The sequence below is a fragment of the Penicillium waksmanii genome (assembly GCF_028829765.1).
Source record: "Penicillium waksmanii strain IBT 27052 chromosome Unknown utg000005l:1.0-5232799.0:1.0-5237142.0, whole genome shotgun sequence".
In the NCBI taxonomy this organism is placed as follows: Eukaryota; Fungi; Ascomycota; class Eurotiomycetes; order Eurotiales; family Aspergillaceae; genus Penicillium; species Penicillium waksmanii.
In genome coordinates, this window is record NW_026643252.1 from 4,685,886 (window position 1) to 4,701,723 (window position 15,838).

Genomic DNA, 15,838 nt, shown 5'->3' on the forward strand with positions numbered 1-15,838 from the left:
CAGACAGCTCCCCCCCGTGGGCCCCAGCGGGCTTTAGGCCGTGTGTTCTTTTGACATCAGCCCAGTGACGATAACCAGCAATTTTCAAACCGGTCGATCCTTAACATAAAATTTGAGTTCGTGTCTATTTGCACCTCTTATATCACCCACATCGCTAAGTTCCCGATGCGTTGCTGAGTCAGGATGAAGTCACTTTCTTTGTTCCGAGCTCACCGGGACGTGTAGGACAGGCCCCTGCCTATCTTCTTGTTTCTTGTCTGCTAGATTGAACACTATCTTACGGATATTTTCTTCATAAATCAGAGTGCAGTCGAGTGGGTTGGAAGGTATCTAATATATCCGTCAGAAACATGGGACACGATGTGCCTACCGCCGGCGGTTTGAAAAGTATGGACACCCGAAAATTGCACCGAAACTTAGCACCGATATCGTTTCCTAATACCGCTTGTTAGTTTGGACAACTCTTATATCGCATGTCCATGAAGACTCGAATGCCTTATTAGTCGCATCTCGATAGCGTCACGCTTTGTCTACTACTCTCCTGCACTCTGCGAGTGTGGTGGTTTTGTCCTCTTGCAATCGACCCGTCTGCCACAGCAGACTGCCAGCGAGCATTCCCATCTTTCATTATGTAGGTTAGATAAATAGTATACGCTAGCTGTATATAGTTAGCGTACTCCCATGGGAATGGGCATAACCTTTAGTCCTATCCCATTCCTATGGGCTTATGGGGCTTACGTAAGTGGGAATCCCATGCACAGGTCTAACTGAGGCATTGTTAATTTCAGCAGTATGAAAGTATGAAAGTACGACAGAACAGCCTCTTACTAGATGAGGGAAGATACATTGCGGCCCTCGTGACCAATCCTGTGGCTCGGGTCTAGATACTGAAATCGAATATCAAGAGATATCCACCTGCGCGTCGAGGCTCCCCGCAACAAAGATGGGCTCCTAGAATCATCCCTGGCCTCAGGACCCATAATAAGGTTCCCAAGAAAGATTCGCTGCCCTTGGCATGTTACCATGATTCCTAGAGGTCTAAAAGCTCCCATGAGTAGATTGTGTCGTTCCTTGGGGCGAAAACTGTGTTACGGGTTTGTTTATTTGGTGGATACTGCGACACCAGCTGTGGGAAAAAACACCAATCAGTTAACTCATGAGGGTAAAAAAAAATCAATAATACGGTTTAGCCAGAGCTACACGCGTATCGCTGTCGGCACCTTATCCCCTAGCAAGCCAACGACTTGTTCATACAGTAAAAGAGGCAGAGCGTTGAATTATGATTGGCGGATAGAACCAGAATTCGCGACCCTTCTTTACCCCTCCCCATATCACATGCTTCGCTAGTGCCCTGGCATGGGCCAATGCTTAAATGGCTATATAGAGCAATTTATTCTCCAAAAACTGTCAATATTCTATCGTCACTTGGTGGCTGAATAAGTTAGTATACTTAAATAAATAGTATGCCAACTTCAGGCAAGAATACGCGAGGGGCACCACTCACTTGTAAATTGCGCTATTTGTTCCTATGCTTTAGAAAAATGCAGTGTACAGGCCGTCCCAGAAAATGTTAAAAGTTAGAACCGAGGGATTAAATGTAAGCTAACGTGACAGTACTTAATGGAGAATTTTCTATAACTATTTTAGCCCCACTAAACTATTGTATCTGTTGTCCAATCTGAATACACTATCATCAAGCTGTTTCTTCCACATTTCTCATTTTGCCTGCTGACCAAATACACTCTACATTCCTAAGGCATTTCTCACAAGCCTTTGAAGGACCACACGTTCCTATTTGGCTCGTCATATGCTAGTAGTATCAATTCCAAGTTAGAATGATCTTTAGAAAGCAAAGTCTGCTTACAACTGCATTAATTGTGGTGGAATGTGTCATTCCTACCCCTACTTGCTTCTATCATTGTCACAACCTCATCTTGATTATTCCCTTAGTTAAAGCTGAGTCACTGTACTACCTAATGGTGATAATGCATATAAAATGGTGTTAGAACCCCCAGAGGAAACCGCTGTAAAGTGCAGCTCATCTGATTTTACAATTTGTTGCAGCCCCAGCTCCAATATATCTTTGCTACTGTTATCTCAGATATCTGTGTGAAACTTCATACAATTATACTTCAATCAAACAAAATGCGTCTTTCCACCGCGCTGATCACTTCTATCCTCGCCATAGGCGTCATTGCTAGTCCAATTGAGGGCCATGGTACCCATCTTGCTCGTGATGGATATCATGACAAAGCCCACAACGAGGGCTACTACAAGGATCACGACAAGGATCACGACGAGGACCACGACAAGGACCATGACAAAGACCATGACAAAGACCATGACAAAGACCATGACAAGGACCATGACAAGGACCATGACAAGGACTATGACATAGGCTATTACAAGAACTACGACAAGCGCCAGAACCAGAACTACGACTGGGACCACAAGAAGGACCACGACAAGGACCATGATTGGGACCACAACAAGGACCATGACAGGGACCATGATTGGGACCACGACAAGGACCATGATTGGGACCATGACAAGGATGATGATAAGCACCTTGACAAAGGCTATTACAATCACTACGACAAGCGCCAGGGCAAGGACTATGACTGGGACCACGCCAAGGACCACGACAAGGACCACGACAAGGACCATGACAAGGACCATGACAAGGACCACGACAAGGACCACGACAAGGACCACGACAAGGACTACAGAAATGACTACGAATATTAGTAGTGAGATTGATCAAGACGTCACATGTGGTGTTATCCCACATCTTGGAAGTGGAAAGGTACAGTGCCGAATAGGGATGGAACGCGATGACTTAATTGCTCTCCTTTGAATCAGTCTGTTGGGGCCAGATTGCCAAGTTCTAGACTACTACAGAACATGGTCCATACACTCTGAACTTATTGTTGTCGAAGTAGTTCGTTTTTACTGAATTAATATACGAGTGGATTTATATCTTGCAGCTTAATACTCAGATATTATAGAACCTTGTATGCAGCCAAATGTAAAGCCGTTTACTGCTGTAGTGGTAAGATCACTGTAGAAGAAAACATGATTAGATGTAGAAAACAGCAGCGTCGTATAAACTTAAATTTGGGAAAAGAAGAAAGGAAAGACAGGCTCCCCAATCTATCACAGAACCATCCCTTCCCGGACCTCGTGAGATAGGTGAATATAGCCAATGATAACTTCTGTTGGATGGCTCACCTTAGGGGGCCAATGTGGATCACCCACACTCACTCGCGCTCACCCACAATCACCCTGCTTCTCACCCCCGTCTATTATACACTCACCTTTCTCACCTAATAACTCTTGGATACAGACTTAAGCAAGAATCAGATAACTTCTGATCAACACGGAACGTGAGAAGGGATCAGTCACTTCAGAGCCATGACTCCTATAGGAATCGTATTTGATCAAAAGCTGATCGATAGAGAATGCCTCTTTCCTGGATCTCAAGCACGGCATTGGGGTTTTTTTCAAATTCCGGGTCAATTGTGGCGAGGTTGCGTAAACTACTGTTACACGGAGGTATGTTATCCTGAAATAAAGAATGCCAATATCCATGCCGAGTATTCGAAGAAACCACAAGTTGGACAATTCTGCTGGAGATAATCATGAGAGCACGCGAAGATTCCAAAGGCTTAGTAGAAGATGGAAGGAACTAAACGGCCTATATGGCTCTGAATTTAATGAATATGTACATGCTCAAGATATCACCAACCTGATTTGGTGTAATTATAAAGAGAAGAGCCAGCGTACGCTGCCGGAAGTTTCTCTAACAACATTTTACGTATCACAAAGCAAATTTTGACCAGAACTTCAAGATTATTGCTTAAAAATATGCGACCACGTGTTCAAGTGAAGGGTTTATATCCTGTATGTTGTTTAATCATGATCCCAACGCCGCCGTCTTTCGTAGTCAAATAGACTTGTCATGAGATTTTTACCTCGGTGAACTAAAAAGATTGTGACTCGCTTTTTCTTAGGCAGAAAAAGGCTGCGAAGCACTCCTTGCTTAGATATATGTGAATTCAGTGAGAACATCACCTTCTACTCCGTATACATCACAATATTCGCGTAGAGGACAAGTGCATGATACTATGACACTTGTACACCCCCTGGTCAGTCCATTGGATTCGCATTCGCGTGGATCAGCGCTGCATGTGTAATATAACAAGATTTAAACAGCCGAGTGCTTATATAAATATGGATGATAGTAAGGGGCAATACTGACTGGGTATCTGTAATACGAAGCAATAATTCCAATCTGGCTCCACAGATGATCTGATATACGAGGCGGACAGTGTACGTGCATCGATTTCTCCATACCTAGAATTTTAATTCCCACTGCAGGTCCGACAGAATTTCTGAAGAAATAACTTGATTTCCAATTATTCGAGAAAAGGTCGTTTAGATCATCATTAACTATAAGTGCTCGGATTTTTTGAATTCAATGTCAACATGACCCGCTATGACAGGTCAGTATCAAATACCCCTTCTAGCAAGACGTAAGTTATATACTGGGCTTATATCGTCAAAACTGAAAATCTTAAGCGTAGAGAGCTCATAGAGGGTGACAGCGTGTACAGTGAGTGGTCCTTGGGTACTTCGGGCCCCACTTACGGCCAGACCGCTACTTTTAGATTTAATAAGTTTACATATTGTATGAACCATTTTCGCATTTCCAGGTTTTTTGATAACCCCCCCCTCCTCTCCGCACTGACCCAGTCACCAAATCGGAAGCAGAGGACCATACTGCGGGTTTGAATTTAACTATGTTGTATAGAAGAAGTCTGTGGGTAAATGTTCAGCAAATCGGCGTATAAGGGGTAGAAGTCTATGCTATTGGACTTACCCGGATGCTTGTCTCCCAGCTCTTCTAGGCCCTTTCGTCGCTGAGAGCAAGCGTACTCCGAAAACTGCTCAGTAGCCTTTTTCTTATTGACAGCGCTGAAATACCATCGTAGACCCAATGAAAGCACAAGGGAAACGCATGACAGTCCGAGGGCTGACGCGTTTCCTTTCCGATCTGTTGATAGGGAGGATTTCAGATCGAATCATTGAGGGACTGCAAAGATTTACTTACAGTATGGCGGGTCGCTGTAGGCCTGTGTTCCGCAGATTGCGAAAATTTGGGAGAATATGTTGGTAAAGGCTAATGAAGAGCCCCTGTTCAATCTTACATTAGCAGTAACTTCGCATTGCTACTCAATTCGAGTTTACCTTCGTGTGTAGCCGACAAAGCTCATGGCCGCCCAGGAAAGCTGGAGAACAACACTCGGGTACACTGAGAATGCCACAAAGCAGGTTGCGCCAAATCTGGCTTTATCATTTTCTAACCCAAGGAGTAGTGAGTAGCCCACGATCGCTCCACATGTTGATGCTGCCATTGTTAGACCTCGAGCGTTTGTTCGATCAGCTACCTTAGCCCAGAACAATACACCGACACAGGCGCAGGCGTATACTATGACCGAAAACAGCTGAGTGTTCGTCGAGGTGTATCCAAAGCCCTATATGATTGTGAGATATTAATACACTCTTGGTAGAAGATCGGAACCAGACACCTGAATAATTGCGGGAAGAAAGTTGGAAATCGACCCGACGCAGAAATGGCCACAGCAAGCAATGCCAAGCAAGAGCCAGAAATGTATACTGAGTAGCACCAATGGAATCTTCTTTAGTTCAAGTCTCGCCTCAGAGGTGTTATGCGCGCGACGGCTGCGTCGTACTACCAACGCTTTTTCCTCCGCCGTAAAGCCGAATCGTAGGGTTTCTGGGCTGTTGGGAAGTAGAAATAACACGAAGAATGCCGCCACGCAAGGCATAAGTCCTTCAATTAGAAATATCCAACGCCAAGCTCTCCAGCCCCGAATCCCATCCATATCCTTCTCGATACCGTACGCTATCAAACCGTTGAAGGCACCCGCCAACGTGCTCATGGAATAGAAGATAGCTCCACGCGTGGCAAGCTCGTCATACTGATACCAAAAAGACAAATCTAAAGAACGGAAGGATCAGTACGTTGGTTACCACGATGGTAAAGCATGTGGAACTGACAGAATACTCCGCCTTGGACGAATGCCTCAGCTGCTCCGATAAGAAAGCGCAAGGCAAAGAGCTCGCCTTTGTTGTGAATGGCGACTGTAGACGCAGTGATTGCACCCCACTAGTTTTAAAGAAAATTAGACGATGACCTTGATCGTGCGAGAGAAGAGTTGGATTCTCACGATGATCATGGCCCCTGAAAACTGTCTCGCTGACCCAATCTGTTTGATCAAGAGCGTGCCCGGTAGCTGGAAAACGATATAGGCCACGAGTAGTACGGTTGCCGCATCCGAATAGTCTCGAGGAGAAAGTTTCAGCTCATCTGAGAGGCCTGCAACTTTGGCGTTGGCGAGATCTGATCTACCCTGCAATTTGCGACCGGATCAGTATCCAGTAGTGTATAAAACCATGACATGTGTACCATTTGTGCAAAGAAGTAAACAATCGATATGATAGGTAGAATAAAAAGGTCCAGCTTCCATTTCAATTTAGAAAGTAGTCTCGGGGATAAGCTGTCATCGGAGTGTAGCTCTTCGTGGGAAAATGCAACTTGGATCTCGTCGGCATTTTTGGCGTCGGTGCTGTTCGGTGGCATCCTGAGCTGATCTTTTTCCCTTTCTTCGTAAAGGTATGTTCTCTCAATGGTATGGCTGGCATTATGTCCGGGGTGCCGGAATTTCCATACTTATAAGAAGCGATAGTGGATTCGAAGTACATCTTGTGGACTCGGATGCCTTGTAACTAACAGCGCCCAAGCCTGGGGTAAAGACCCACAATACACAAGCGAAAATCGGCAAAGGAAGCGAAGAAAAAGCGATTCGTTAGCTTGAAGCATAAACTCTGCCTCGGCAGAACGACGCTTGTTTGAAGATTCGCACCGTGGTTATCGTGTAGGCCGAATTTCGGCAAGCGAAGCGAACTTCGCTTCACGACCCCGAAAGTACATATTCCGCCAAACCTCTACTGACGATCGTGGCAGTGCCCCCAAATTGAAATCTTCAAAGTGGCCTAAGTGTTTATGCAAACATGGATAGAGCTTTGTCGACAAGCGATGTCCCGAAGAAATTCCTCAAGGCCTGTTTGATGGTGGGCCATGTTCCACTGAGGGCCTTGGCCTGCGATCCACGCGTTTCCTACGCGCTTTACATACCTCCGACCCGATACGATGCCGATCCCAACCCGACCAAGCTCCCCTTGCTCGTCTGGATTCATGGCACAGGCAGGAAATGGGACACTCTCTACGAAGATGAAATGGTGTCTTTTGCGGATCGTATGCCGTGTGCAATTCTCGCCCCGCTGTTTCCTGCTGGTTTAGATGGTCCAAACGATTTGGATTCGTACAAAATGTTGCACTCATCCTCGCTTCGGTCTGATCAGGCACTATTGGGAATCCTTGATGAAGTTGCAGCTCGCTGGCCTGGGATTGCGACAGACAAAATTTTCCTTCAGGGGTTCTCTGGCGGTGGCCAATTTGCTCACAGATTTCTCTACCTCTATCCTGAACGCCTAGCTGCTGTCAGCGTGGGAGCGCCGGGCAGAGTAACCGCGTTGGATCTTTCGAAAGATTGGCCTGAAGGTGTAGCAAACACGAAGACATTGTTCGATCTAAAGGTGGATCCTGGCAACATTCGAAAAGTCCCGATTCAGTTGGTGGTTGGCTCGGAGGACAACAAGGTGCACGGGGGCGAAGCATTCTGGAGTTGGTTAGAGAGTCTTCAAAAGAAGGAACTAAAGAAGCAATCAGAGACTACAACGCTATCTCGAATGGAGCATGGGCGATTGCAAACTCTGAAAGAACTTCGTAGATCATGGAAAACCGATGGAATCTATAGCCAGCTGGACATTGTTTCAGGCATCGCACATGAAGCAGTGCAGGTTCGCCCGTCTATCTTATGTTTCATTGAGCCATTGATTCAAGCCGCCATTAAGAAATAGAAAAATCAAACCTGTGGAATAGGTTGCAGAGTCTGCCATATAAGAACTTAAACGAGTCCATGAAAAAAGTGTAGAAAATTGCAGTTGCCATCCCCGTCGCTGCCAGTGCCAAGACCGGCGTACCATCGCGACGTCGTCTGCTGATCCTCATTCCTCTCTCATCAACAACCACCCCGCCACCTGAGCTGCTACATAAAGACCCAGACCTATGATTGGCAGCTCTAAGAGCCACCCGCGTTTTAAATGGACAGGAGCACGCGAGCACAAGGCAGAGGGAATGCGCCCCCCAAGCGTACATCGATGGCGTGTACGGCGTGTCGGCAAGTCAAGGTGCGTGGCCCATAGCCCCACACTTGTTGGATACGACAAGCTCACATTTCCCGTGCCTAGCTGAGGTGCGATGCTATGCATTGCTTTCCCGCGCCCTGTACTCGATGTACGAAGCAGGATATCAATTGCAAGTTCGATCCTAAGTTCAAACGGCAGCCTGTTCGCGGGTAGGAATTACCAAACTTGCCTCTGTCTACATTTCGCTGATCATGCCATGCCAGGTCACTGGAGAAGGTTGCGAAGGAAAACGAAAGGCTACGAAGTTTAGTACATGAAGCGGGAACAACGCCTTCCCATTCACCTCTAGATGCGGCCTTGCCAGAAGGTGCGGGTTCTACATATAATGGAGCTTCAGATATCCAACAGGAAGCCTCGGTCATCGAGAAAATAACCTCGCAAATACCCACCCCCAGAGAAATCGGAGGCGTTTGCCTTGACGAAGCTACAATTCTGGCACTTTTTGAGCAGTAAGTTCCGGCTCTTAAATCAGTATCTGTCCAAAATACAGAACGCTAATGTTTTCATAAGTTTCGCTGACCACTATCTGGATCATCTGCCTATCCTCGACCTCACAAAGCCAATCGACCTTATCTGGAGGGATAGTCAAATTTTATTTTGGACAATTATTATAACTGCGACCAGCAAGCACCACCATCATTCGAGCTACTTTGGGCCTCTTCAGATACAATTTAAACGACTTCTCTCGGAGTATCTAGTCAGCTCTATTCGCTGCATATACACAGTCCAGGCACTGTTAATTTTATGTCTTTGGCCGTTCCCGGTCGCGAAGCAGCAGGATGACCCAAGCTGGGAGTACATTGGATTGGCTGTTGCTGCCAATTTGAAACTTACATCCGTTGACTCCCAAACAAACTGGCCCGGGTCAAACCCCTTGTTAATTGACGAGAGTCTACGACAAAAGACCTGGCTGGGTTGTTTTGCAGTGAGCACCGAGTAAGCTCTCCATACTCAATTCAATTTTGGCTATTACATGCTGATGACCTTTAGAATTTCTGCAGCTCTTGCTCTACCATCTCCGATGGAAACGGTTTCGCACAGTATGCCCAAAATCAGACATGCAGTTCAATCTAGCTTGCCCAAGGAGTTCTCAACCCTTCTAGATATCCAGGAATTTGCGACCAGGGCAGCCACACTCCTTAACAATCCATCCGCAGCCTCCGCCCAGAAATCTTTTATAGAGCTGCTGGAAAGGGATCTAGCTTCAATAGAAGCTCGCATGCCAAATCAAATCCACCCAAAGATTAAGCTCGGATGTCTTGCAGCTCGCCTTCGTTTATATACTCTACCTCTACTATCCCAATTGTCATTGGACCCGCAAAAGCGAAAAACCGGCGGCATGTCAAAGGCTGTGTGGTATATGGGATTCCACACGGCAATCGAAATCGCGAACACTTTTGGCCACTCATCGAATGTGAGTGCAGACATACGGGCAAATTCTACCGAACCAATCGACGTCTTCTTTCCAAAGTATTACTTCCAAATCTTGATCATGGCTGGCATGTATTTGATCAATGTTGTGGCCATTGATAAAGAAATGTCTGCGGAAGACAAAAGTCTAGCGCGGAATCACATCAAGAAGGTCTATGAAACACTTGTGTGCTGGTCGCGGGAACCCAGAGACGAAGCGGGACGCGTTGCGAGAGTGATTGACCTGCTCTCTCGCCACGTCCAAGGATCCGATATGTTGTCGGAGATACAGCCAACCGCCAATGCAACACCCCCAACGAGCATGATCACCAGTGGAATGTGGATGGCGGGTCAGTTACGCAGCAAGCTTTTCTCTTCCTTTTCGCAACCTGCACAGCCGGCACCCGCTTGGGCACCCGAGCTGTCAGAGTTTCCGACTGGCCTTGAACCAAACTTGTTTGAGGATGATCTACTAGAATGGAATGCGTGGCTAGAAAACCTGGATAGCATACTCACAAACCCCGCAACAATGACGGATTTCGGAGCTAATTAGCTGTTCTGAGGGCGAATTCGGGTGCTGGAGCGAATTTCGCTTACCGGGCCGAAGCTTCGGCTACATCTTTGCCAGCGGCGTTTCTATAAGTATGAATCATGTATCAGCAAATAAAAGCAATAAATATCGAACGATTAACTCATCAGCAAACTTGTTTCACAACTTACTGGCGCATTCGACGTTCGCGACCGCATATCCTTGAATCTCGACCAGATGGCAATGTGTGAGCCACTATGCCACATTGTCACACCTATCGGCATGCTGGGTTACGGCTTCAGCACCCCGGATTTGGAGAAGGGCCTTGAGATTGCCTTGCAATCAGGCACACCGACCGCGATTATCCTCGATTCTGGATCGACTGATTCGGGTCCTGCAAAGTTGGCCTTAGGGTCAATGACCTGTCCACGATCAGCCTACGAACGAGACTTGCGGCAGTTGATTTGCGCCGTCAAGAAATACCGCGTACCGCTACTAATCAGCTCTGCTGGTGGAGATGGAAGTGATGCGCATGTCAAGGAGTTTCTTGATATCATTCGGGAGACTCTGGAGGCGCCCGATCAAAGGTGAGAACTTTTATATTTCCTCTTGATCAGGGAAAAGAATTTCCGCTTCACGCTTTCGCTTCATCTAGCTGATTTGTCGATTTCTCAAGGGACCTTAGATCTTTGAAAACAATCGCAATCTACAGCGGAGCTCGGCATGAACTGCTCCTCGAAAAGCTGGTAGCCGGAAAGATTACTGGGTGCGGGACATGTGTCCCCGAATTAACCGAACAAGACATCTTGCAGTCGCCCTGCATTGTCGGACAGATTGGGCCCGAGCCATTCGTGCAAGCCATGAACGCCCATCCAGACTTCGACATCCTCATCGTAGGAAGAGCATATGACCCGAGTCCCTACGTCGCATTCTGCGCCTTCAATGCACTTCGCAAGTCAACCGGCTATATGTCTAGTCTGAAATCAACAGTACTCGGTGGATTTACCCATATGGGAAAGCTTATGGAATGCGGGGGGAGCATGCGCTACCCCAAAAAGTGCGAGCTCAATGGTCACTGTGTATGCTGATGGGTCCTTTGACATTCGACCGTTGGCCGCGGAATCGCGATGTACCCCGACCAGTGTGGCAGCGCATGCTCTGTACGAGAAGTCTAGACCGGATATATTGCATGGGCCTGGGGGATATCTTGATCTCAACACCGCCACGTACATATCGCTCTCTGATGGTATCAGTGTTAGAACGTACGGCTCCGAATTTGTCTCGTCCAAGAGCCAAGGGCTGCCCTATACAATCAAATTCGAAGCGGCGAGGGTGATCGGTTACCGAGGAATTTTCATGGGTTCTTTCTGTGATCCCATTCTCATCCGGCAGCTGCCATCGCTACTTCACCGTGCAAAGGCATATGTTAAACAGAAGCATGCGCATACTCGGGAAAAGTGGGAGGTTGACTTCCACGTGTATGGTTTTGATCTCGACAGGAACGAAAGGACCTCAACAGGAGATGTGTTTATTGTCGGAGAGGCACTTGCTGAGACCCAAGCTCTAGCAAATAGCGTTACATCATCCGCGCGTATCGCATGTGTCCATGCACCGTACGAAGGACAGAAAGCAAACAGTGGAAATTTTGGTATGGGAATAGGTGGGAAGTTGGAGGTCGAGATGGGGGCATGCGCCGAGTTCTCAATATATCACTTGGTAGAGATGGAGGAAGGGGAGGAAGAGGCGATAGAGATCAGTCAGGATGCCACAGGCCAGCGAGACCAGGGAAATGGGTCGAAGAGCCTCACACGATGGGAAACACGTCTTTTAGGCAGTGGTCCCCGAATCGATCGTGAAACGTTTCACAACTCAACGAGTCACGGAGGTTGTGGTGCGAGCCATAATATAAATCCCACCACTGATTCTTCACATCCCAAGCCACTGGGACAGATAACAGGTACATTTACTCTGGGAGAGATCGCTAAGGTGATTCGCTCCAAGAACGCGGGACCGTTCGAGATTACTCTTGACGTTATGTTCGACTCCGCAGTGGTTTATCAGCAGGTTAAAGAGGCCGGGGACCTCACATCAGCGAAGATTGCAGAGCTCTACGATATCTCTGTTGATAGCATTGTGTGGTGTGGATTTTTTGATCAAGCGCTTGCGTTCAAAGCGACCATTCCCAGATGCAGAAATGGGAAGCCGAATGCTTCAGGGGGGATTCATGGAGAATGATGTCCATGGGTCTCAGAACCATCTGCCTTTGTTTAATATCACCGTTACACTACGCAAGCAAGTCTAAGTTAATATTCTGTCTGTCGACGTTGACTAATGGGTTTACTTTGTTCTCGACCATGTAAGTAGCAATTCGGATCAGCAGACTAAGTAGCGAATAACTTCTAGCGTGGCATCTATCGGACTACTAGTCAAGTGACTGCTGAAATACGAACATCAGCCCTTACGGATGGTTGTGTTGGGCCGGGCCAGATCTTTCCAGGCATGGGCTGACTTGGGGTTGACTTCACTTGTAACCAGTTACAGCGCCCGATACCATCGCCACCAATCATTGGCTGAAGTCCCTCGCGTTCGTTTTTATACAGTGTTGCTCTCTGAAATAGTGAGAAGCCTAAATGCTCGCGGCGCAATTGTCATCTGGAAAGTGAGGTTAGCTAACCAAGGTTGCATATCACTATAAAATACATTTACGCCCAGCCGCATATTCGCATCGCAAGCCCCTTAAATGCAATAAAGGTTTTACGAAAATTGATTAGCATGCGCGTCTAATGGATAGTGATGCACCAGCTTTTCACAGACGCTGGTAATGAATGAAAATCGCAAAAGATAGTATATGCCATAGAAATGGAGGAGCTTCTTTGACTTCCTAGCTTAACTCTATACGGCACGAACACGGACACAGCGTTCCGTGGGATGACAGAGGGGCGAACAGGAAGGCTTGGGTATGGGGAAAAGATGGGGAAAGGAGAGCGGGCTCAAGAGGGAGAAGGCGGAAGGTGTGTGAGCGATGCTGCCAGGTTCCAAAACCTGTCGCAATGGTTGGAGAAGATCAAATGCTACCCAAAGAAATCAAATTGAAAATCAAAGTTTGCTTTGACATAAGCATGAGTGATTTGGTGATGCACAGTACCAATAATAAGGTAGATGTCGTCTGCGAATCGATAATCATCCGCGGAACGGGTGGCCACTTCAAGTTATCCAGATCTTTTATACAGCGCTGACGCTGAGCCACCTCCGGTCTTGGATCCCTAAAGCCACATTGATCATTTCATCCGTGAATGATAATACTGTAAACGTCGAGCAATTTGGGTACCAGAATCGGTCCACGGGCGGGTCAACCCGTACCCATGGGTGGGGCACTTGAAGCTTGGACGGCAGGTTCGGCTCCAGACTCCGCCCATTTGGCATTTCTATCTCCACGGTCAAAATTCACATCGCTTTATCTAGCCCGTTCTATGAACGAGCTGACCTATAATTCGGATATAGTCTGTCAGGAGAACGCCAAGCCCTTGGCGTTACGATCTACGGCATTTGAAAGAGGTTCAGTCGGATAGAGTACGTTTGCAGCGGAAGGAAGTTCCAGAACATGGTCTATCCCTCACAGGTGACTGATTTTGATATGAAGAATACTAATTTGATCACATAGTACTAAAAGTTAGGTAATTTAGGCAATAGAAGCCGACATACATTCGCATTTTGGAAAGTTTTTGGGGAAACCAAAGGATTCGGTGCTGATCATGACGACACGAAGAGATACCTGATATTCACTGGCTTGATTACAACGTACTACGAATTGCCTTTATAGAAGCAGGGCTTGTGTCTGTCAAAACAAAAATTGCTAGGAAGTAATACGTGGACAATGCGAAGGTTCCTACCCCTCCGCTGTTATCAAATGCTCAAAGCACCAAAACAAGTCACCAGAATGGCTCCAGTTTGTTGCATTGTACCAGAACATGTTCTGCAAAATATTCTCGACGTAGGAGAGGCACAACAACATGTTCTGGATGCATGCCGGTCTACTATTGACCAAACAAAAGAATTGCACAATACCCGTATTGAGCATAAGCAGAGTCTCCTGGCGGAACAGGAGCGCCCAACCTTTGAAGGTATAATTCCATCTTACATCTTTGAAACCATTGCCCGTGAGGCCTCAAAAGAAGAGCAACGTAATTCATCCCTCCATACTATGGCGCACGATACTAAGCAGCATGCAGTCACAGGAGCGTTGCGCCACTTGAACCGCACTGTTTATGATGCGCAGCATACCAACAGGCAAAATCCACCACGCAGCAAAATCATGATTAAAGAAGGAGGCGCTCTTATTTCCAAGGAGCAAGACCCAAGCTACGATGCCAATGAATGCTACATTGGATTTCAAAAAACCTACGACTTTTACTTTAATTTCTTCAACCGGGACTCAATCGACGGTCGAGGTCTCAGTCTTGAGGGCTTTGTGCACTATAGTAAAGGGTACCAAAATGCATTTTGGGACGGTAAAGAAATGATTTTCGGCGACGGGGACGGGGTTCTCTTTAACGGCTTTACCGATGAGTTAGACGTCATCGGTCACGAGCTCACCCATGGAGTTGTTGAGTATACGAGCCCGCTGGATTACTCATTCCAGAGTGGTGCGCTAAATGAATCGCTTGCTGATGTCTTCGGGATAATGATCAAGCAATGGGGAAACGACCCAGCCAACCCACAGACTGCAGAGCAATCAGATTGGCTCATTGGAGAGGGTATCTGGGCGAAAGGTGTCAACGGCAGAGCACTGCGTGATATGAAAGCACCGGGAACAGCTTACAACGATAGAAGAGTTGGATCAGACCGCCAACCGGGTCACTGGAAGAACTTCCAGAAGCTTCCGCTCTCGGAAGACCAGGGCGGTGTTCATATCAATTCCGGCATCCCTAATCATGCGTTCTACTTAGCTTCTACATTGATTGGGGGTTACACTTGGCAAACTGCCGGGCCTATTTGGTACAAGGCTTTAACTTGTGGCAAGCTTAGACAGAATGCTTCGTTTAAGGAATTTGCTGAGCTTACTATTCTGAATGCTGGTGACCACGAGGATAAAATCAAAGAGGCTTGGAAGCAGGTTGGATATCCATTCGACGAGGGCAGAGATGAATTGTGAACGACAAACTTTGACTTTTTCTTATCTGGTTTATCTCCTGTCTAATTATTCGAATGTGGATCTTGTAATTCGAAGGTTTAGTTCCAAGATTGATATTTATGAAATTTGACTTTGCAATAACCTCGATGTGCATTATTCAAAAGTCCGTTGGGTCTCCCGCCTTTATCCAATGAGTCCAAATGATAGGTAATGATTAAAACGAAGCTAAAATCTGGAAACAAGTGCGAAGTTGCTTTGACCGCGGGCTCGGGGGATTTTATCGTGAGTTTGTTCATTCCATGGCTGCAAAACGCCTTTCGTGACTCAACTCAAGAGTTAGAATCCCTTTGTTAGTAGAGCATTTTGACGAATTAAGTGATTGACTCACATGAGTGCACTAAGGATAACGTGGA

The 15,838-nt window shown here is 46.8% G+C and overlaps 6 protein-coding genes across 6 annotated transcripts; 5 read left to right on the forward strand and 1 right to left on the reverse strand.

Annotated features, from left to right (window-relative positions):
* Window positions 1–2,145: 2,145 nt before the first annotated feature.
* N7481_006636 (uncharacterized protein) lies at window positions 2,146–2,748 on the forward strand (the record flags this gene model as incomplete). Its single annotated transcript, XM_057265855.1, has 1 exon — window positions 2,146–2,748. The coding sequence occupies one exon, from the start codon at window positions 2,146–2,148 to the stop codon at window positions 2,746–2,748; it is 603 nt and encodes a 200-aa protein (XP_057123575.1).
* Window positions 2,749–4,800: 2,052 nt separating this feature from the next.
* N7481_006637 (uncharacterized protein) lies at window positions 4,801–6,667 on the reverse strand (the record flags this gene model as incomplete). The annotated part of the gene is made up of 8 exons (XM_057265856.1): window positions 4,801–4,820; window positions 4,883–5,056; window positions 5,114–5,196; window positions 5,251–5,362; window positions 5,681–6,025; window positions 6,085–6,193; window positions 6,255–6,437; window positions 6,494–6,667. The coding sequence occupies 8 exons, from the start codon at window positions 6,665–6,667 to the stop codon at window positions 4,801–4,803; spliced, it is 1,200 nt and encodes a 399-aa protein (XP_057123576.1).
* A 431-nt stretch (window positions 6,668–7,098) lies between these two features.
* Window positions 7,099–10,318, forward strand: N7481_006638 (uncharacterized protein; the record flags this gene model as incomplete). Its single annotated transcript, XM_057265857.1, has 6 exons — window positions 7,099–7,947; window positions 8,259–8,337; window positions 8,398–8,443; window positions 8,559–8,804; window positions 8,866–9,291; window positions 9,346–10,318. The coding sequence occupies 6 exons, from the start codon at window positions 7,099–7,101 to the stop codon at window positions 10,316–10,318; spliced, it is 2,619 nt and encodes an 872-aa protein (XP_057123577.1).
* Window positions 10,319–10,537: 219 nt separating this feature from the next.
* Window positions 10,538–10,885, forward strand: N7481_006639 (uncharacterized protein; the record flags this gene model as incomplete). Its single annotated transcript, XM_057265858.1, has 1 exon — window positions 10,538–10,885. One exon carries the CDS (start codon window positions 10,538–10,540, stop codon window positions 10,883–10,885), a length of 348 nt encoding a protein of 115 aa, XP_057123578.1.
* Window positions 10,886–11,362: 477 nt separating this feature from the next.
* N7481_006640 (DUF4387 domain-containing protein) lies at window positions 11,363–12,529 on the forward strand (the record flags this gene model as incomplete). The annotated part of the gene is made up of 1 exon (XM_057265859.1): window positions 11,363–12,529. The coding sequence occupies one exon, from the start codon at window positions 11,363–11,365 to the stop codon at window positions 12,527–12,529; it is 1,167 nt and encodes a 388-aa protein (XP_057123579.1).
* A 1,702-nt stretch (window positions 12,530–14,231) lies between these two features.
* On the forward strand, window positions 14,232–15,446 carry N7481_006641 (M4 family metallopeptidase; the record flags this gene model as incomplete). Its single annotated transcript, XM_057265860.1, has 1 exon — window positions 14,232–15,446. One exon carries the CDS (start codon window positions 14,232–14,234, stop codon window positions 15,444–15,446), a length of 1,215 nt encoding a protein of 404 aa, XP_057123580.1.
* Between the last annotated feature and the right edge of the window lie 392 nt (window positions 15,447–15,838).